We start from the raw sequence: 21,602 nt of genomic DNA, 5'->3' as shown, positions 1-21,602 counted from the left end.
TCTCTCTATATATATATATATATATCTCTATATCTCTATATCTCTCTCTATATCTCTATATCTCTCTCTAAATATATATCTAAATATATGTATCTCTATATATCTAAATATATATATATCTCTATATATCTAAATATGGGCCCAGGCCTCTGCTGTGTGCCATACTGTGAGTGAATCCCACCACTCCTTGAGGTGTGCCATTTTCTTCTGTTGGATCCTGTTTGTTCAGTGAGAACATGTCAAAAGGAAGCTCATGCAGGATATGGCACTGCCTTTTTTTCCTGTGTGTTGACATAACGAACCCAATCCTAAGAAATTGCAAACAAAATGAAAAGTTACTTTTTCATCTTTTACACCCTCTTCCATTTAACAGTTTAAGTTTAAACTTTTAATAATTTAGCATCACAGCAGCACAAATATAATAGATAATAGCTTTGTTTTTTTTCTACTTTCCTTAGTTTTTTCAGTCTAGTTCCTCTCATGCAGAGTTATACTGCTTTAGTCATTTCATGTTTAATTCTTTGTTTTTTTTAATCAACTGGCACATCATGGACGATGACTCACACGCTCCTTCATCTGGCGTGGAGTCGGGCATCATCTCATAAACTGAGCTGCAGTCATAGTGTGATAACTGGTGTTCGCTGGCAGTGCTGTGACGGCTGTCAACGTAGTTAAACAGCTGATTGCAATCAGAAAGGATTCCAAATCTGTTGTTTTTGGACTAGGCTATATACTTTCAACCTTACAGAGTATTTGTGACTTGTGCGGTTTTGAGGGTAAGCCAGTGACGGTACTATTTTTTGTTTTTTTTTGTGGTGTATAAAGCCAAAAATGTAGGCCATGCCAAAGCACAAGGGTCAGTGATGCGAGATATCCGGGAGGGGGAGTAGAAAGAAGGAAGCAAAACTGCCTCACGTTGAGCTGAATATGAATTGTTTTATCAACTCTCCTACAATTTATCAGACGGACAATCAGAAAGACACTTACGTCCCCCGTCCCCCCATTTGTGCTCACTGCATGTTACTCTAATTTATATTCTTCCTACTCAAAATAACGTACCTTGTTGCATCCATGAACCTCGCTGCTTGTTACATGACGCTGTTGCTTTTCCAAATGTTTCCGCATCAGTTTACAGCGCACATGCCAGGTAGCCAGTCTGACAGTAAATTAGACCTGAAATATTATCAGTTAAACTCCACGGGGGGGGGGGGGGGCACAGTACAACCCAGGTAACCAAGATTTCTGGGATCTTATTGAACAAACGGTCACGTATCGAGATGACCAATGATCTGTGGCTCAGATTATTTATCACGTAGTTTATCTAAGTTTCAAAGGTCGAACTGATTGTGCGGTTGATATAAAGGCAGGCAGAAGTTAATCACATAATACAGTGTGTTCTGTCGGTAATGTAGGCAGAGATATGATAATACTGTGCTACATTTATGAGAACAATTTGAAGTCACAAATACAATCATTTGAATTTCAAAAACTCAAACTCTCAACATTGTGTAGGATTAGTTGATTACAGTCAAAGTATTGTACGTTACTGGCTATGCTAACCTTATGCACAATCTGCATTTGTAGTTCATAAATGTGTATATATATATATACATTTATATAATCATTATTTTTACTTTTCAATCACCTTACATTTGCATCACCTTCATTAGCACATGCTCTATTCTAGTAAAAGCTCCCTGTAGTAGCTCTGGTGGGTAGACCATCACTTCACTGCCGTGTGTTTATTCCTGTGTGTATCAGTCCATCGATCTAGCTCCGTCTAAGTACGGTCATATTGAGATCAGATTGAAGTCATTTTGTTTACGTTTATGTTTTGAAACCTTTCATACATGCGTGCTTTGTCTTCATTCTCATCGTTGTCCGTGAATTGTGTTTGATTGCTTCCATTCAAATCGATCTTTGGTTGTGTTCATTGACAGCAAATCTTGGATTTAAACAAACAGCTCTCTAGGTGTAATTAAATGACAACATATTCCTGTAGGGGATGGATGCTTTCAAAGCTCAACAGACTGCAGTTTATGATTAGCAGGATTTTACAACTGTGGAAAGTTATGGCAACAACAATGTTATCGTTAGAAGAACCACGTTCACGTTACTGGGAAGCACTGTGCCACAATAGCACCATGATCCATCCAGACCCTTTTATCTGCAGATCTAGTGTCAGGTTCTGTGGGTCCCGGTCTTATGTCATCTGTCATAAACACAACAGTGAAGTCTGAGCTCAGAGCCTGGAGCTCTATCCATGCACACTGTGAGTTACTGTTAAGAGCGGAGGGGAGAATTTGTTAGATGGGTATTGAATGTTTGCAAAGCAACACATGCATCTGGTTTAATAGCTGTCACGAAAGGAGCCTCTGAACTTAAAAGCTGCTGTTCAAAACAAACACCTGAGGTTGAAGAGGGAACAATAGCACAATAGCAGCCAGATGGGGTGTCATATTTCTACTTATTCCTTGGCACTCATTTTTCCAGAATTGATGTCCAGTTTTGTGGCATCATCTAGCATACAGGCTAGATTTTACACTCAATAGACCAGTCATATGGTACTCAACAGTTTAATTGTGTCGACAGTGGTAATGCCAATGTCATCTTGTTCTGACTTAGATCATATCTTTCCTAGAACTCTTTTCTTTCCTCTCTCCCTGTCGAGACTTGAGCGACGCCTGCTCCTTCCCTCCAGGCCTGGGCAAACACTACATCATATCCTGAGATTCCTGAACTTCCCAACCTGCTGCGTTCCTTCCCCCTTGCTCCTTTTCGCTTCTCCTCCCCTATTTCTCCCCCTTCCTGGCGGGTCAATCCGTCTATGTGCAGCTCGGGATTATATCAGCAAAGCATGCTATTACAAAGCTAATCATTTATTTCAGTCCCTGCAAACGATCTTTAATGCAGACAAATTGTGTGTTAAGTTCAAATGTAAGGTCGTTTTTTTGTTTTTTTTTACAGAGCATGATAGAGTACTATAACGTTGTCATTGTCGTAGTACACTTTTGTGTACAAATATGTTAACGCCCACTACTTGCAGTGCGGACAGTTCCTTCACATTAATGACTGTTTATCCTGCAGGCAGTCACACTCTTAGGCCTACGTGCAGCTCTGTCTCATGTCATCAGACCCAAGGCCCAGGCACCAGGTTATTAGAGGCTGTGACCCATGAGATGTTATGTGTTGTGGCTGTGGACCAAGTTACATACTGATAAGCAAAGCTTTCAGTGTTCACAATGGACAAAGGCTTTGAAAACTTAGAAGTTAGATAATTTTGCACATCAGTACTGGATTTTCTCGCCCAAAGCTAGTGGAGAGAAAGGCATCATGAACTTTTCTGAAGTCCTCGATGAATAGACCACAAGTGTTGAGAGTGCACCTTTGCATACTATTGGGAACAACATGACCACATTTTCCATAAAAACATTGAACAAATGTTCACACTATTACTGAGGCAAAGAATGCACGGGAATAGAAAACCGTCGACGACAACGAAGCTAAAGATGACTGGTTTAGTTTTTACAAATGAATGAAATCCGTGTGGGAACATTTCAGAGCTATAGAGATGCACCGATTGATCGGCCACCGGTTGAAACCGGCTAATTGTAAGCTGATCGGCCACGACCAGTGAGTTTATGTGACTGTCGTCTCATATGTTTCCTCTTGTTTTTACCGACACAGTTGCTGGCGTCTGTAAAACAAGTGATGATTTCTCATCCTGTAATATATGAGTAGGACTTTGTTCCCTCGTCGAACAGGAATGTTTACTCTTATCACTCCTGAAGAGGCAGGAAGTGAAAAATACTACACGCATTCCACAAAATGCACCTTCATTTTCTGTGTGTGTGTGTGTGTGTGTGTGTGTGTGTGTGTGTGTGTGTGTGATTTACTGTACAGCTGTGTATGAAGTATTGTGGAAATGCACGTAAAAACACTATGTTGTCTGAGAGCAATGGTGTGAAATGTAGGGGGGGGGGGTATTGTAATTTTGTTTAGCTTCTGCCTCAGTCTAACCGGAGAGCTGTCTGTTAATTATTGATCTGCCCTCAGCTACTTGAATCGACTCCAGAGCTTTTGCATAACTCCACTCCTGCAAAATCTGGACATTTCTTGAGCCACATTATTAGAAGCCATCACTGTTACTCTGTTCACTTTGAACCCACTGCCCTCGCACAGACCAATGCTGATGCAGTACGATCAATAGTTTTGGTTGGTCTATTTTAAACAGAAGGCAGCTCTCTGCTAAAATGCAAACTTTTTTCTCTCTTTGTGTTGCTGCCGTCTTTTCATCCTGCCCGGTAGAGGCAGCCCCGCCTCTGACCAGCCAGGCAGCCGACTGTCATGTGCGAATGATGCTACGGTCACCACCCACAGCACGGCGGTGTGAAATGGCAGGCGATGGGACTGGGGACCGGCAGAGGGGACTATTTTGGACACTTTGGCACTTGCATGTTTAGTAGGAGTGGGCAATTTGGTGCTCCATCCCCAACATACTCCCTTCTATCTCTGGAGGTTTGCCCACAGGCTTGGTATACATTGTGGTCTTGTGAAATGCCAGTAGCTACGTTCATACTATGCCAGCTAAATTACAGAATTACCTTTATGTAACAGGGAAATGAGTAAACTAAACTTTTTTTTGTTTGCCTCATTTATATCAATGATGGTAGGCTTAATAACAGTCTCTAACCTCTCTACTGCAATACATTTCAACAGCACCGCAAACTACACCTTACACAATGATCATGAACAAAACGTGAACATTATTATCTTCATGAAGGTGGAATTGAAAGCAGGAGTGTTGTATTAGTCTGCATAAGCTTCAGCTAGGTGTACTGGCTGCTCAGTGATTTACTTTGTTTTCCTAAAATTTAGTTTTCCTCTTCCAAGCGTAAACGGCCAGTCTGTGTTTTCAGGTTCCTCCATGGTGGAGACCATGTTAAAAAAGCACACATTTTTGGGTGCATACAACACACCGTGTGTACCAAAAGCTAAAACGGAGACATAAATGGATTCTTTTTTTTTTTTTTTTTTTTTTTTTTTTTAATCCAATAGAGTTGAAGGACTGCGTGATTTTAATTTTCTCCATCCATGCTTATCAAACCTTTTTTTAAAACCCTCTAGAAGAGGAAGTGAGCTGATGATGAATGTCAAACTAATAAATAAGCGACTGACTCTCAGATTAAAATGGTTTCAGTCAACTGGACACCAAATCACACCCGATGCCGGCCTTGAACCGAAACACAGTGGATTACTGGACACCTGGCCTCCAATCGTTGCTGAGTGCTCTGCCTCCAATCTTCTGTATTGGAGCACCTTTTTTTTTTTTTTTTTTTGAACTGCTTTCTGGCAATAATTTCCTCTTAAAGCATGTAGCCGGTCAACACTGGTTTCTCTGTAATAACCTGTCATTACAGACATTTAACCTGATACATGTCTAAATGATCACTTTAAGGTCACTTTCCAGAGACCTCACACTTTCTATCTTTTCAGTATTTAGCTCTCCTCTCAGTATGCTAATCCTTCCAGAGGATTGGTTGTCCGTCGTCGTAGAGCAGTATTAGCTGCTACATAACACATTGTTGAAGAATGAACTAGGTCAACAGGCTGACGATCTTTTCTCACAGTTTTCTCTCTTAGTTTTGTTGTTATGTAACTTAATATTATTCTGGGCCGAGGCCGCTGCTGTCCATGCAGCTCCAGATGTGTGCAGACAGCAGCTCAGGTGTTTATCTGCAGTAGCTCGACTGAGGCTGGTACAGTCTTCACCACATTCCCGGTCACTGCCAAAGTTTTTCTTAAGCTCTCCACATACAGATTGTGCTGTATCGTTCTTAACTATTGAAACCGGAGTGTGCAGATTCGTGTAAACAGAAGAAGCGAGAAATTATGCAAGTTGTACTTTTTCAATGAGATCCTCTTTGTGCCAAGTTTTATGGTCCTCAGTCTGTCTGTCTCTGCAAATAGTGTGGCGTCTTCCTCTGCACACATGCAAACACTCATCTGTGCTTGTTTTCGGCTTGTTGTTGGAGTGAAGGAAGGAAGAGCATTACTCGAAGACCGTGTCTTTGCACTTTGTTTCTCGTCTGCTAGACAAAGAATAAGAGTGAGTGGTGAAGGCACAAAGATGTCAAGGCTGAGGAGGATAAACAGACTGACATAAAGAAAATGGGTCAGACGTCACTCAAACGCCTTCTCAATTGTAGATGCAATGGAGTTTACTGAACGGTTTCACACTAATAAATGGGAATACAACAAATCCGCAACAAACAAGCAACTTTCTTGCAAAATGGTCTTTTAAATTGCCCGACATCTTTCTGGTAGGTGAGGTGCCAGCTCTTTATCCACTACCTTTGAAGATAATAATCACTTTTTTTTTTTTTTTTTTTTGCAAGCCCGAAAGGTTTGGCTTCAACAAGTGCTCTCAAACAACTTAATAAGAAAATAGGTGGAGTCCACCCCTCACGTGTTTCTTTTAGATGTTTTTCAAAAAGTCTGAAAGTCATGGGAAAGTCTTTTCAGAGGTTTGGAGACGGGGTGGTGTCCGTGTTGCCCAATTTCTTTGTGACTTTCCAGAACTAGCTGTCAGGTCATGCTGCTTTATGCCCAAAAAAATAAATAGGCAGAGCTCAGAAGTCCATCACAAACTCTTTACCATCTGACTTCCTCCCCTTGTTTTTTTTTTAACTAAACCATTACTCACACACACTAAGAAATGCCACAACTTGTTTATTCCCGGGAAACTGGATTCCAGGGAAAACGCATCCAAACTCCTTCTCGAGAGATATAATAAAACAAGAAAAACTAATTACGCTCTAGACATGAACCAAAAATGCTGATACATACAAGATATAGCTGTTGATACAGAAATATGTAAATACTTTATGAGTAGCTGCTGTCAGCTGTGATTGCACCAAATTAACGAGTAGCTGCTGTCAGCTGTGATTGCACCAAATTAACTTTCCGGCTGCATGCAAACTTAATGTTATCAATCAATTTATTTGTCACATTAAATCGTACGACTCCAGTGAAATCTAATCCATCAGCTCCTTCAACGAAGATTGCAGTTATATGCATAGGATCGGGTGTGTTAGGTCATAAAAAATACCAATCTGATTAATAGGGGATGGGTTGGGGGTGGATAAAATAATCCATCTTTAATGAGGAAAATATGAATTATGATACACTCTCTAAAAAGTGAACATCTACGCACGAGGAACAGCAGCATATCTTCATTGATTATTTCAGTATCTAAAAGTTAAGTTCCTCTGTCAAGTTGTATGCATTATTCATGATAAGCACACGCCGCCTCCTTCTCTTCCACACGAGTCTCTGCTCCGCCACGTCACCTGGTTGAACTGTGCTGCACTCCAGGATACAACCCAGTCTCGGATAAACACGAGACAACACAGCTCTCTTTAATGTGTTCCTTTGCCTTAGTAATTATTAATATCACAAAATAATACACTAAAGTGGCAGGTTGGGATCCCACAGGTTTATGCATATTTCCCACCACGATGCTTTTTGACTGTAGCTGAAGTTGTACCTTAAAAACAAGTCAATATGCTGGTATTCCCAGGAAAGTGTGCTCGTGCTCCTGCTCCTAACACTATTGTTATTAATCTCTACCTTTTACGTTCATTATTTTATTTCCTGTAGCCTGTTTTTGCTTCTGTATTACGCAGTTAGTAGTTCCTTGGCCTACCTTTTTAAAGCTAGCCTCTCACACAAAGTGTAAACATGGTGATGGTGACCGTTTAAAGGAGCGTTCATACAACAGTTAACTCGTCTGTCCCAGTAAGACGAGCACAAGCTGAGTCTGGAGCCGGAGCCCACTCGTCCACTGCGGGTCGATCTGTTCTGACCTTTAGTGGGCGGCGGTAGAGGATTTGAGTGCAACAGTGTGATGTTGTGCAGCTACAGAGGAGAAGAGAAGTCTTGTATTTTTAGCTGCATTTAGTAATAGCACATCTTGTTTAATGAGTTGTCATACTCTCATGGCAAAAGACTTGTTTGGCAGTGTTAATTGAAAATCAAAAATAAATGATACTATGTTACATTGGTTTGATTAGTGGACAGGAGAAATTGGTCAGTATTTGATTAGTCGGCATTATTAAAAGTAAAGTAAATTGATTAACTTAATTAAATCTATGGCTGACCTGAATGCTTCGTTGACGTGCTACTTGACGTACAAATCCGTATCCGAATGCATCATTTTTGTTATCTTATTATAGGCTGTGCATTACCCCCAGAAAGTATGCCGTTCTGATGCCTGCCTGAAAGTAAAATGACATGTTAAATGAAAAGCTTGACCTCGCCTTGTGCTTTATAACTTCGGTGTAATTAAGGTGTGGATGTGACATAGCAGGTTTAAGTGCTCACATCCAATGCCTAACTGAAAACAATGGTTGATGAAGCTTTGCCATGCTGCAGGTACAGCTCTGTCCTCTCACGATATGTGCCTGTACTTGTTGCAGCTCTGCCGGTTGTTCATCTCAAGTCATTCTTTTATGATTTATTGCAGGTATACCTCCCTTGTTGCCTGACATTTTTCCTCGCCCCAAGATACCGTTCCAGCTGACTGTGCAGTGAAGCACAGATGCAACATAGCCTTAATTTGTTAAGGAAGTGTTAAAAGATGCACGGTTCATTGAAGACTTTAGGAGTGGTGAGGCTGCTTTCCCACATTTGGTAAATTCATAATGCACCCTAAGGGTCTTACCACAACAAACTAAAGTATACCAAATGGATTTCCAGACATCCTGTCATGACGGGAACACTTACATTTGTTTGCATAGATTTTTTTTTTTTTTTCTAAGTTCAACACCATCTAAACCACGAGGGGAGGTTTGTGAGAGTTAGAGATGACGACAATTATTTACAGATCTAGTTTATGTGACATTTATCAACCTAATTGACACTTTTTGCAAATAAAAAGCATTTTTAATAATTTAGTAATTTCACTACATGTTAGTTTGTGACCGTCTTGAATAACTACAGCCAGTTGTTGATCCCGTTTTATTAAAATGTCTGCTCCACTTCAGGCTAAATCTGCATCTGCAAGATAGCGGTCAAAAGCTTGTCGTCATTTCTCACCATAATGTCCACAGAGCTTGATTGTTGATCTGAGTCAGCAGAGTCAGTCTGCTGTTGTAGAAGGATCTGCTCTTTTTATTTCTCTCTCCAGCTCAGCAATGGAAGAAGCAAGTTCAGTGTGTGTTGTTACACAGTGGACTGTGGCCAACAACAACAACAAGGAGGATAAGGATGTTTATTGTCATTGTAAAAACATACAATGAAATTGAACTAGGGGGAAAGGGGCATGCTGCTTGTTTGGGTTATTTTGCAGATTCACCGGGTCAAAGCAGAGAAGAAGAAGTCCCCTTCGCTCATGTGTCTCTTTCTCCTCCCCTTGCCGTCATAGGGTTGCAAAGGGTCGGACAGTTTGCAAAAACTTTCCGAAAAATCTCCAAGGGAAGTTACGCTCTGGAGTTTTCTGCACCATAACAATTTAAACATTTTTACCTTTTTAGTATATTTTTGATAGTGAACTTATTTAAGGTGGGAAATACTTGTAAAAAGTAATACCAGGTCTTATGGTATGTTTTGGTTAAATGAATGCCCATCTAATTGAATTGTAACCATGCGCTGCATCCAGCGGTGCACTCTTACATCACATGTTTGGATAGTTTTCCAGCATCCCAAAAGAATAGGACAAATTACAACCCTCAGCATGCACAATCAACAGTTAACATACTGTAGGTGTGCATCAGTGCAGCCAGACTGCTCCCGTCTATAAAGTTCTCAATGTGTCTACGATAACGAAACAATATTCAACTATGCAATGCTTGAAATGAACATTCGGTCTCTCCCTTTCTCTCTCTTCTTGCTTTCTCAGTGCAGATTATACGCGCGAGGCTGTGAGAGGGCAGTTACTAACAGCTGGTTGATCTGATTTATTGATCCCAGCATTCCCTTGTGTAAAATAGCGCTCACAGCCTGTACATTGTGGCCACCCATGGGTATTGCAACATGCGCATCTCCAGCCCATAAATATTTATTCCCATTTGCATCTCTGCCTTCTGCTTTTTTTTCTTCTAAATCCAACTTTACCGCTCTTCTTCCTCCTAACCTGGTTTTCAAAGAGGTTGTTTGGAGCCGTGCTTCCTCCCTGTCTCCCCCTTCACCACTCCCTCCTCACATGCACCAGCACCACTGAAGGGAGTGCAATAAAACAAAGACTAAGCCAGCAGAAATTCAGCTGTAGCTCAGCTCTTAATGATCCTGCGGGTTAATGCTCAAATCTTCTGTTTAACGCCAAGCATTTGACTCCCGAGTTGCTTTCTGTTCCGTATTTTAAACTCGTAGTTCATTTTTGCTGAGGCGTTCAATCTAAGCTTCCTTAAAACTGCTTTCTTTGCTTTTGAGCACAGTAGTGATAGATTAGACTTTTTTTTAAAAATTTGTATTCAGTCTCCATTTTGGTTCCCATCCTCCTCCTCTTTCTCAAATTAATGAGCCATGTGTGAAAATATTGTGTAGTAAACAGGGGACCCTTCCCTCAGGAAGTGTTTACACACACACACACACACTTGCAACTCTGCACAATAACACTTTTTTCCAAGGACAGTGTTCACTTGAACGCACACACTGTGCTGTACAAATGTACAAGACTGCACTCACACATTGGCAGCAGAGGCACTTAGGTTGAATCCACAGTTCTGTCGACTTTTTATAGATAAAGCACACATTTTGGATTAATCGAGTTACTTAATTTCAATTGATTTTCAAGCATCAGCTTCCAAGAGAACTCTTGCCCGGGTCCAAACTTATGAATCAGCCCACTCCACAGAGTTTGAGTGGACCGTCTGGTGTTGTGACATGAAGCAGCGGTTTCTCGATTTAAATAGTCAAATAAGCGCTTTAACATCTTTGTTGGCCTATCTCGATCCTTCCTCATTTGTGTCTGTGACTGTAACATTAAGCTCCGACTGCCCACGCTTTACAGTAATCTAAAACATTTACACAAATCCTCCCAAAAGAGACGCCTGGTCTATATGGGAGAATTTCCTCCACATCTCTTGATTCCTTCACTCAGTGACCTTTCTTGCACGTTTGTGCTGCTGAATAATAGTTTTGAGTTTGATATGACCCACTCGATTAAAAAATACATTTTACATATACGGCATGTCTTCTCAATATCGACCAGCATCGTAGACTAGTTCTTTTTCTTCTTTTAACACGCTACGATCTACGCTTAAAACTCCGCCACAAAGTATGTTTTCATGACAACACGTCACCTGTTGACTTAAAATTATTACATTCAGGCGGATACGTTGGTCTGTAGTGATTGGTTGAAGATGGAAACTGTGTGTAACGATTTGACAGTTCTGTCTGACATCGGGCAAGATAAATCCTGGAAGTTGGCATGAATTGTGGAGATGAGCCTTGAAACCTCCACAGCAAGTGATTAACATGCGTTTTTTTAATTAAAGGACTACTTTACACCATGGATGGAGAGGGGTTGGGCAATATATCGGTTCACTGTGGAAGACAAAGGGGAGAGGAGGCGGAGGCCACTGAAAAGTGAAGCAGACAAATTGTCACCTTGGCAAGAGAAATCAAAATGCTGACTGCAGCACAAAGTCTAATTCTCACACACACACTAGCTCGACGTGTACAGTAGAAGCATAGGAACAGTTCCTGTCTATCAGCACTCATTGCTTTATCTGTCTGTATACACCGTCGGTAGAATGCTTATCATCCTGTTTGCGTTAATCTAATTCTATGTCCTGATCTTTGTTACTTCCTGCATACATGCACTATTCTGTCATTATTTTGTCGTCTTTCTTTTACTGAGTGCCTCACTTCATCTCTCAGCAGAGTCTCTCAGCCAGAACAGTGGGTTTCAATGTTGCCCAGTCATCTGACTGGAGTTAGCCCCAGCAACAATCTGGGAAGGCATCAGCGGCTGACTCACACACACACACACACACACGCACACACACACAAAGAACAATACCTCCTTTTTGGTGACTTGAGTAGGAGAACCGTTAAAAAGGTTACAATTTATGATCCTCTTCGTCAAGAGAGTACTCCCCAAGACAGACGGACAAACGGGTCACATTAAAAAAAGCTGATTTTCCAAGTGGGTTTCAGTAGACTTCACTATGTTGATAATATGTCATGGAGCGGCATCACTGGCTGATATGCGGCTTTGGCCTTATGGCAGATCCAGCTGAAGCCCAATCTATTTCAGATGCTTTGTTTGTTGTCAGAACATCGCCGTTGCACTGTTGGCACCTCAGCTTCACAAGCAAGTTACCTGCAAGTGAAGTGCAGAGCATAGAAAATACAGAAGCATCAGTTACGATAATATGTAAACTATTTCAGGGTCATATTGCAACTGTGGTGCGTTTAAAGTGTTGCTAGAGATAAAGAAAAGCTGTTTAAATCCTGTTTCCAACCTTCCTGACGAAAAACCATCAAAAGAAAGTACACTTAAGCTGTCTCACACAGTTGAATTGGATTGCTAGCTTTTATGCATGTTAGTAAGCGCTGTGCAGCTTTATTATGCAGAAACGGAAATAAATACAAATAGAATAAACAAAGATCATCAACCGATATTGGACAATATTAAGAGATACAGGGCAAAAAAAGCATGATCATCTGGACGTTATTTTGTTCACTCAGTTCAGTTATTTTGTGTGCGTGAGATGATTTAGTTTAGTCAAAGAAACTAAGCAGTTAAAGCGATCCTAACCTGCTTAATTGTCTGTGTTTTGCAGCTCAGAATGTGACGGTGGAGGAGATCCTCTCTTCCTACAAACAAGCCTGTCAGAAGCTCAACTGTAAACCCATCCCCAAAGTGCTCAAACAGATACAGGTGAGGTTCAACACGGAGAGTCACACACACACGCACGCACGCACGCACACACACGCACGCAAGCACGCTAAAACACAAACTGCAACGTATAACCTTCATTCTAGCTTTGGCACAGTGTGGTCTCGAGTATTTTTTTCTTTTTTCTGTCTCGCATAGTTTCGATTGTATTGTAACTCAGTTTGTCTGCTGTTTGGAGAGGTTTCATTTCACCCAGTGAGGACGTGCTGAAATGCTGCACAACAATGTCAGAGAAAAGGTCGTGAATGAGAAGAGCTTGAAATAAAATGATGTTATTTTTCACCTCTAGTTGAACGTCATAATCTTTTCTTAAATCCTTTAGCAGAGTGGAAAGTCATCACAACCCCGGCCCGCTGAGCTCCTGCTTTCACTCGATGTTATTTGGCCTTTCCCCTCTACTGCGGTCCTTGTCGCTTCAAAAACCTCAACAGCAGAGCTCAAACATTTGTGTTAACCTCGCTGGTCCCCAGCAGACCACTAGTGCACAAGGACAGGATCCCTCACCAACCTCCCACACAAACAGACGTCAGCAAATTGTTAGGTGTAGCCTCGACATTTAATACTTTTAATTTGTCCTCATCACATTACAGTATTTGTAAGATTTGATAAAGAATGTTTTATCAACACTAAACTTTTAAGATAAAACCTCACCATCTAACCTGCCATGCTCTTAGCTTGTAGAAACATTTGAAGCAACACCTCTGTCCTTAGTTCCTGACTGTGTGTCGGTGTACATTTACAGAGAACTAGACCCGGCCCAGTCTCAAGGTAGTTACCTGTGGTGAGTTCCCCAATCTTCAAAACACAAAAGCCAACACGTATCATCTATTGACTGAGCTGCACAGTAGTGTGCTGCTCACATCGAGCGCATTGACTGAGGCTAAAGTCTAACAAAATTGCTGCCTCCCGATTCAAGAGTCAACAGAGGCCTTAACAAGATTGTGGAAGATCAGAGCCACTGAGGTACAAATAACTACGTATACCACAAGGCTATATAACATGTATTATAATAGAAACGTGTCCCGTTGAGGCAGCGCTGTGCAAGCTGGCTGAAAGCAGTTAGGACGTCCCTGTAGGTCCACCAAAAAGTTGTATATAATTATGAAGGTTCCTGTTCGTGAGATTGAACAAAATTTAGTTCCAAGAATTACATCCCAAGCCATTTCTTCTGGTGATGAAAACACTTCAAACGTCTGTTAATGTGGTTCGAGGGCACGGCATGATGCACAATGGCTCTGGACAAGTGCTACTGTAGTATCCAGTAGAGGTGGGACTTCTTCCTTTTTCAGCAAGGGTGGTTGTTCCTCCCTACAGGCAGACGAGTGTTTCATGTCTTCTTCTTTATTTTTTTTTTTGCCTTCTCTTGTGGGTTAGCCAGCACAGTCATGCGTCTCATAATCCCTCTGCATAAGCACTTCTTCAAATCCAGTGGGGGAAGCCTCAGGGCTGTTTGTTTTGATATAGGCTATTTCTGCCGACCTCGTGCCTTTGTACGTATGTGAATTGGTGCATGTGCTGGATATTTTATTGCTATTGTTACCATGTTGAAATGTTTCTTATGTGGGGGTTTTATTCCACTGAATGTGAGACGTGTTCTTTGTCACAGAGGGCAAAATGGAGAGGGACTACAAATGAAAGGGCAGAGAAGACAAAAAGGCATTTTTATTTAACCTCCTTCTCAAGCAGACATGCATTACCGTCCACTTATCACCCAGTTTTAATGATGCTGGTAACCTGACACTAGGATGGTACATATAGTAGATAAATCACAGTAAAACTGGACAATCTGCTCAAGTGTCTGTAGAGCAGCTCTCCGGGTTCCACTAACGTTCCTTTACATCAGAGCAAATGCCTGCAATCCATCCCTGAGGCTGGTGAAGGAGGCTTCGATGGTAGCCTGGTGCAGAAAAGCTGAGAGGGCGATACGGCCCATGCACACCATGGTATAATAAACCTTAGAAAGCAGGTCATCTGTGACCAGACATTGAGGTCAAGGTGCACCTGGCATCCGGCCTAAGAGCCTCTTCAGGACAAACTATGAGGGCAGTAATGGTAGGCTTAATAGCTGGCATATCGTGAAAGCCTCCCCTGTTCCAGCACTGGAATGGAAGGTCAGGATAAGTGACTTCATCAGTTAGCAGATCCACCCTAGAAGACAGCTTGTCAGACTTGGCCATCTTGGAGTGAGTGAGGAGAGTTAAACATAGTGGCGATGCTGGAGAAACTCCTCAGTTGCCGAGGATGTAAAGTCTAACTGTGAAAACAAGGCAGGAAAACAGTCTATGCAGTGAGAGGCTAGAGAGGACACTCTCTCCACTGGACCATAGTTGTGAGATATAAAGACTCGACCTGCTTGTGTGCGAGACAGAAGATATTCAGTGTTAAAGCACAAAGCTCTGTCCATGGCAGTCAGTAAGGAAGAAATAGAGCTGACATTTAATTGACCGCTTTTAGCTTAGGGGGGTGGGTACACTGTCCTAGAGTTACAATTACTGATACTTGCAATATGATAATGCATAATAATAATATAAAAATAATAAGGCCATATGTTTAATGTGAACGTATCAAAAGAAGACGGGGCTCTTGCAGGCGACAACCTCCGAGTGAAGCCGGTGCGGGAGTGTCTATAAACATGCTGTCTCTCTACTGGCCAGCAGGGGGCAACTCCTCTAGCTGCAAAAAGAAGTCTGGTTGTATTGAAGTCTATGAGAAAATGACTCTACTTCTCACTTGATTTATTACCTCAGTAAACATTGTAAACATGAGTTTATGATCTCAGTCTTTAGTTTCAAGTCTTCTTTAATACAGCATGATGTTCCTTTACTAAATGATTATGAGTATGCTTTAGGGCGGGGCTTACTGTGATTGACAGGTCGCTGCCACTACCAGAGCCGTAAACCTCATCACTACGTCATTCCTTCGCCTTACAAATATGGTCACTTCCATTCACCGGTTGCAGAAAGACAAGATGGCGACGGCCAAATCGCCATCTTGTCCACAAACCAAAGGGTGATGTCACGCTGACTAAGTCTGCTTCTTATATACAGTCTATGGTTTCTTAATATGACAGCCTCTGTCTAATATAGACCAGGACTTTTATTTTAGTAAATAAATGCCCAAGCCATTTCAGGGAATTTTATGTTTATCTGATACCTCTTTTATTTGAATACATGTTGTATGCAAACAAACTGTATATATGTTCCTGTCTCTGCTTGGATTTGTGTGGGAACATCCAGTCACCAAACTGATTCCTCTCTAGTAAGACAAAGGAGTTGTCGGTATTAGCGTTGGCAGCAGGGACACATTAGCACTTTCTCCTGTTTGCTCTGTTGCACTGCAGCACACACTCATAAAACCCTGAGCTGGGCCTCTTCACTGAAGCGTTGCACATTTGTACCTGCAGGTGTGTTTCCATTTGTGAGTGATGATGTATGTGATTCAAGAGACTCTGCAAAGAAATCCCCACACGCTTGGTCAGCTGAGAGAAAGAAGTTGGGTTAACGTCTCAGCTACTTGTGGAAATGCACACCACCGTGCTAAGTGGCTGTTGTGAGCTTCATTTCGTCCTACAGTCTGGGTATATTTCCACTGGGACTTCACAGTGGGTCGTCCTTTAGCCACTGATCCCTGGCTCCTACTCTCCACATGTGGAAGTGTCCCGACCAAGACTTTACAGCAGCCCACTGCTCTTAAATACTTAGGGTGGGGTTACCTGTACCTGGATGTATATGACAACGTTTTTCGGGATGGTCATCACATAGGTGGCCCACCTCCTCCCCTCCTTCCCTCCATCATATTCTGCATGTCTGGCTTCTCTCCATCCCTCCTTGCCACTGTCGTGTTTTGGTCCACTATCGCCCCCTCTCATTTCTGCTTAGTCATCCTTGCAGTAACCAGCCACACAAACAAGCCAGTCAGACCAAATGGCTGACCAGTGAGAGGGAGGTTTGCACGAGGAGCTCCACCTTTTTTTCCTTCTTTCACTCTAAATGCTTTCTTTATGAAGTCCCAACTGTACTGTACACGTTGCAGCTCGCCAGGGGCCCTGCAGGTTATGTACATTTCTGGCAAGTTGTTTGTGCGTCTGTGTTTTTATAAAGGTCACTATTTAGAAGCTGTGTGTTGAATGCTTGCTCTGCAGTAACTCCCAACAGAGTCTCACGACCAGGACAACTTCTGAGCCTCGGGCCACATTTCTGCTGCAGCAAAGTAGTTTCCCTATTATGAGAATATGGCGCATGCTAGTTTTATTCTGCTGGGAGTTTACCGCAAATCGATGTAAAATTAAGGATTCCATATTTTGGTGCGTACGTCACATATACATCAGTACTGTAAGACTTGGCGACATCCACACGCAGCACACACACCTACTTCTATTATGCATTTTAAGCACAGACGTATTCTGGATGCAATTTAAAGGTCATGAAGGCTGCATCCCAATTCAGTTGCTGGACCCTTTGAAGTCCCCGAGGCCAAATGTGTGAACAGACTGATAAAGCATTTCAAAGGCAGACTGCAAAATATGGGGCCTGTTCAATGTGTTGCATGTAAAGCAGAGGTTCAACATTTTTGGAAATAAGATTATTTGTTTTCTAACTGAGCGTTAGAGGAGAGGTTCAAAGCCACGCTCATGTCCGTACAGAAAATATTTAGTTTGAGCTGGCAACCATAGCTTAGCACAAAGACATAAAGCACTTCGGCTTTTGACTAATGCGATATAACTTGTTGAAAACACACTGGGCCAGATGAAACACACTAATCAAAACTGGGAAAAATAGATGAAATAGATGCACAGGAATCAGGAAGAGAATCAGTAGCTCAGTGTTGTCCACACACACACACACACAGATCCACCACCCCTTGTGCAGAGGCACACTATGCGTCATGCACTATTTTGGGTTCTAGCTGCTCTGTCAGGGAGGTATTTACACTGATAAAGTCATTCTCGCTGACAGGTGTCTCATATATGCGTCAGTGAAGATTGTCTTGCTGTTAAATTGCTCAAAGCATGCGTCTAGTTGCGTTGACACAGTAACACCATCTGGTTAATGAGGAACATCCAGAGTTTTTAATTAAACCATATTTCATCAATCGTACTGTTGAAAATGTCCAATGCGACCTAAGACGAATGATTCAGTTGGTTTCATGATTAATTCACTCTGTTAGTTACCGTCTCGGTGTTTCTTGCTGATTGCGTTACGACAAAACAGCTTTGAGATGCGCCATTTGTCATATTCGGTCGTCGTGTTGTTGAGACCCGTTGAGTCAAGCAGGAGGCCGTGAACCCTCTGGACAGCTAAATGATCATCAGTATGTTCAGACATGCCGATAAGTGATGGCAGTGTGGCACGAGGGCAGAGGTTACCGAGTTCATGCTGAATGGGCTACGACAGAGAGGGATTTACTGCTACATAGTTTTGAGGGCAGCGCTCTGTATGTTTTTCATGTTTGTGTGGGTTGTTGGATGTTTTACCAGGACAAGAGGTTAAATATCTTTTATACCTACATCACTGGATAAATGACACGGTCAAAGGTTTAAAGAATCAAGTGGAACATAAAATGGTCGAGGCACTTTTAGGCCACATATCTATCTACATATGTTTTTTTTAAACTTTCACTCTTAAGTACTTATGTAGCTTCTAATTGACTCTGTGGTTCGGAGTAAAATTTCACTTTTAAATGCCTGTTCATACTTAAGATATAAGCCCATTTTTTTTGATTTACTGAATGTTATTTATGCCGTCCTGTGGAAAACCAATTTCTTTTTACAAATAACACCAGACTGGTCACAGTTAGTCGTGGCTCAGCTCGTTGTGAGCATCCACACTTGAACAATGCATTTGAAGAACGCCACCAGGAATGACAGAGTCCTTCTGTATCGAATACTGTGCCTATCAGAGTTGCCATCATTGGGACTCGCTCAGTATTCACGTTCAGTACCAGAACTCAAAGGCACAATGACGCACATATAGTAAGAACACACCAGAGGTGGGTTGAGCAAACGTGTCCTGCAAATTTTCTTTGCGACGAGGTTTATCTTAGTTTGCATAAGATCTGTGTTATTATCTCCAGTACCAGTGTATTGCATTGCCTCCTGTGTGATAGGTTGCTTCCATGGAGTAAGACACAAACTCTTACTGACACGGCTTCTTTTTGTCTCTAGGAACTGAAAGACCTGACTCTGCGAAACGAATGCTTAGATCTGAAAGGTAAGCACCAAAACATCAGCATACCATGAATCCAACGAGTGGGAATCAACACATACCAATCCCCTTTTCATAATGGGAGATTCATTTTTACTAAATCTATCGATGTATGTCTTTAGGTGAGAAACTGGACTACAAAGCATGTGAGTCTCTGGAAGAGATTTTGAAGAGGGTCCAGTTTAAAGTGATAGACCTGGAGCAAACCAACCTGGATGAAGATGTAAGAAGATTTTAAAATCTGCCTCTATCTCATTCCCAGCCTTTATTTCCAGTAGCTAGCATACTTCCATCTTACTTCCATAATTCATGCTTGTCACTCTTTTCTCTTTCGCTGTTTCTTCCTGCCCTCAGTCACGCTCTCGTCCTCTTTTTTTCACTCTCACCGTACTGACAGGATGTGAATTGTTTGCCACGGAGGGTTTTCTAATTACTCCAGATGTCCACTTGTGTAAACACTGTTGAGGGACGTCTGGGCTGCAGACACGCACAGATAGACAGTGCTGCAGTGTGGAGCAGAGGCACACAGCCTGGACCACTTCCTTTCACACAGAGCTCCAAACATCCCGTAGAACAGTCGGACCCATGCTCTGCTGTTAGCCAGATTCACATAAGATGAGCTTCTTTCGGGTTCGGAAGGGTCACTTTAATTACTGCTCATTCTTGTATTCACGCTGGCAAAGCCATGTCAGGACTTTCACACTTTAACCACAGAGTTGATTTAGGCCCCAATCTCCTGCTGTTTTTCACCACACTTGTAGGTGGTGTGATAGTTGTAGTCCTGTCTTTAGAGACACGTGTGGACTTAAGGATCATTTGGGCAGCTGTCTTACTACCCCCCAGACTGTCGGTTAAGCGTGCAGTTTGATTTGCATGAACATGAATATGATTAAAGGTACCCTGTGGAGTTTTTGAACACTAGTAGCTCTATGGAGCGATGTCTTTTAGTCACCATTTTGTTTGTATCATGTGATTGCGCACAACGACACCCAGGATGTACACTGCAGATGGTTTTATACATTTACGCTCATTAACAGTTCATCAACCAAGCCAAGGAAGAACAATGCTAACGAGTAAACGTGGATGTAAACAATATAGGCAGCAAATTCACACAAAAAACACATTTGTTAGACCATAAGATACACACAGTGAATGTAAAACAGTGAATTTAAAACATAAATTGAAAACAACACATGGTACCTTTTTAACATAGAAGCATGTGAGAAGACTTACAAACAGCTTCAAACCCACATAAACAACAGAACAAAGCTCATAACACTGAAGTTTAACAAATGCCTTAGCCCTAATAACCAACAACTAAATATTATCATTTGATATATTAGCAGGCAGTAACAGTGTCTTGATGGAAAGCACGACTATATAGGACAAGAGATTGATTTAGTGGCCCGAGCCCTTTCTGTGTAGAGGTTGCATTTCTTTGTGTTTGTGAGGCTTTCTTTTGTTTATTCTGAGTTTCTGATTTATTAAAATCTGCCCAACATCATCAACAATCACCTAACTCCATCTCTTACTGCAAGCTTGAGCAATCCCAGTGAAAGCTGTAAGTAGTGGCTAACAAGTCTTCACTTTCAAATTGATTGATGGATAAATGATGTCCGTTTGTGGCATTGCTTCCTTTGACTTGCCTAACTAATGTAGATTAATATCCGATCACTATACGGGAACATCTGAGATAACGAGAACGCATTTTAATTCCAGTTGTAAATGCCAAGACCCATGAATCAGATCTCATTATCCAGATACAGATCACGTTAATAACCAGGTGTTGTCCACATGCGATTGCACTGAGATGGACTGGTGTTCTGTGTTTTTGTTTCATAGTATAGTTTTTATTTATTCACAGAACTGAATGCAAACAATTGACGTTCATATTGTTCATTCATCAACAATATTGTACATATACTTTTTCAACAGATCTATGTTTTAGAAAATGCACACACACACACACACACCAACCGGAGCTTCACATAATCCAAACAAATTCAGAGTGACGTACGCCTTTTAATCAGCAGACATAGAGCGCTGCCCCGGAAATATGAATGAAGCAGTTGAATGAGTCACCAGAGGGCTGCATCTCGGTCTGGAGTGTCTCGCCTTGGGCTCAGATGAAATGAAAAGAGTTGAAAGGAGAAAAGGAAGTTGAGGGTAGAACGGAGGTGGGTGGGATAGAAAAGGAATCGAATGGGAAGTGAGAGACGTACAGTAGTAGCAGTTGAATTTGGCAGAGCTCCAATACTTGTAATAATATGGGAAGATGAAAGGAGAAGAAATAGATTTGGAGACATGTTTTTAGAAGCATGGGGAGGAGCAGAAACACAAGATGGCTTTTATTGGGCTGAATGTGACTCACCTTCCCCCACCCTGTAGATAAACACGCTTGTGTATAGACTATATAATGTCTCCGAGTATACACACACACACACACACACACACACACGTATGAATGTGTGTATGTGTATGTGTATATGTAT

The 21,602-nt window shown here is 41.7% G+C and overlaps 1 protein-coding gene across 1 annotated transcript in view; it reads left to right on the top strand.

The window, feature by feature from the left end:
• ppp1r37 (protein phosphatase 1, regulatory subunit 37) overlaps nucleotides 1-21,602 on the top strand; it is a 48,607-nt gene that overhangs the window by 2,265 nt on the left and 24,740 nt on the right. Inside the window, exons 2-4 of the mRNA XM_031860722.1 lie at nucleotides 12,792-12,889; nucleotides 19,071-19,116; nucleotides 19,233-19,333. Of these exons, the coding sequence (XP_031716582.1) occupies nucleotides 12,792-12,889; nucleotides 19,071-19,116; nucleotides 19,233-19,333 (245 nt within the window). The remainder of the gene's footprint in view (nucleotides 1-12,791; nucleotides 12,890-19,070; nucleotides 19,117-19,232; nucleotides 19,334-21,602) is intronic.

The sequence above is a fragment of the Anarrhichthys ocellatus genome, unplaced genomic scaffold (genome assembly GCF_004355925.1).
Source record: "Anarrhichthys ocellatus isolate YVR2014 unplaced genomic scaffold, GSC_Weel_1.0 scaffold24, whole genome shotgun sequence".
NCBI lineage: Eukaryota > Metazoa > Chordata > Actinopteri > Perciformes > Anarhichadidae > Anarrhichthys > Anarrhichthys ocellatus.
This window is presented reverse-complemented; position numbering and strand designations above follow the sequence as displayed.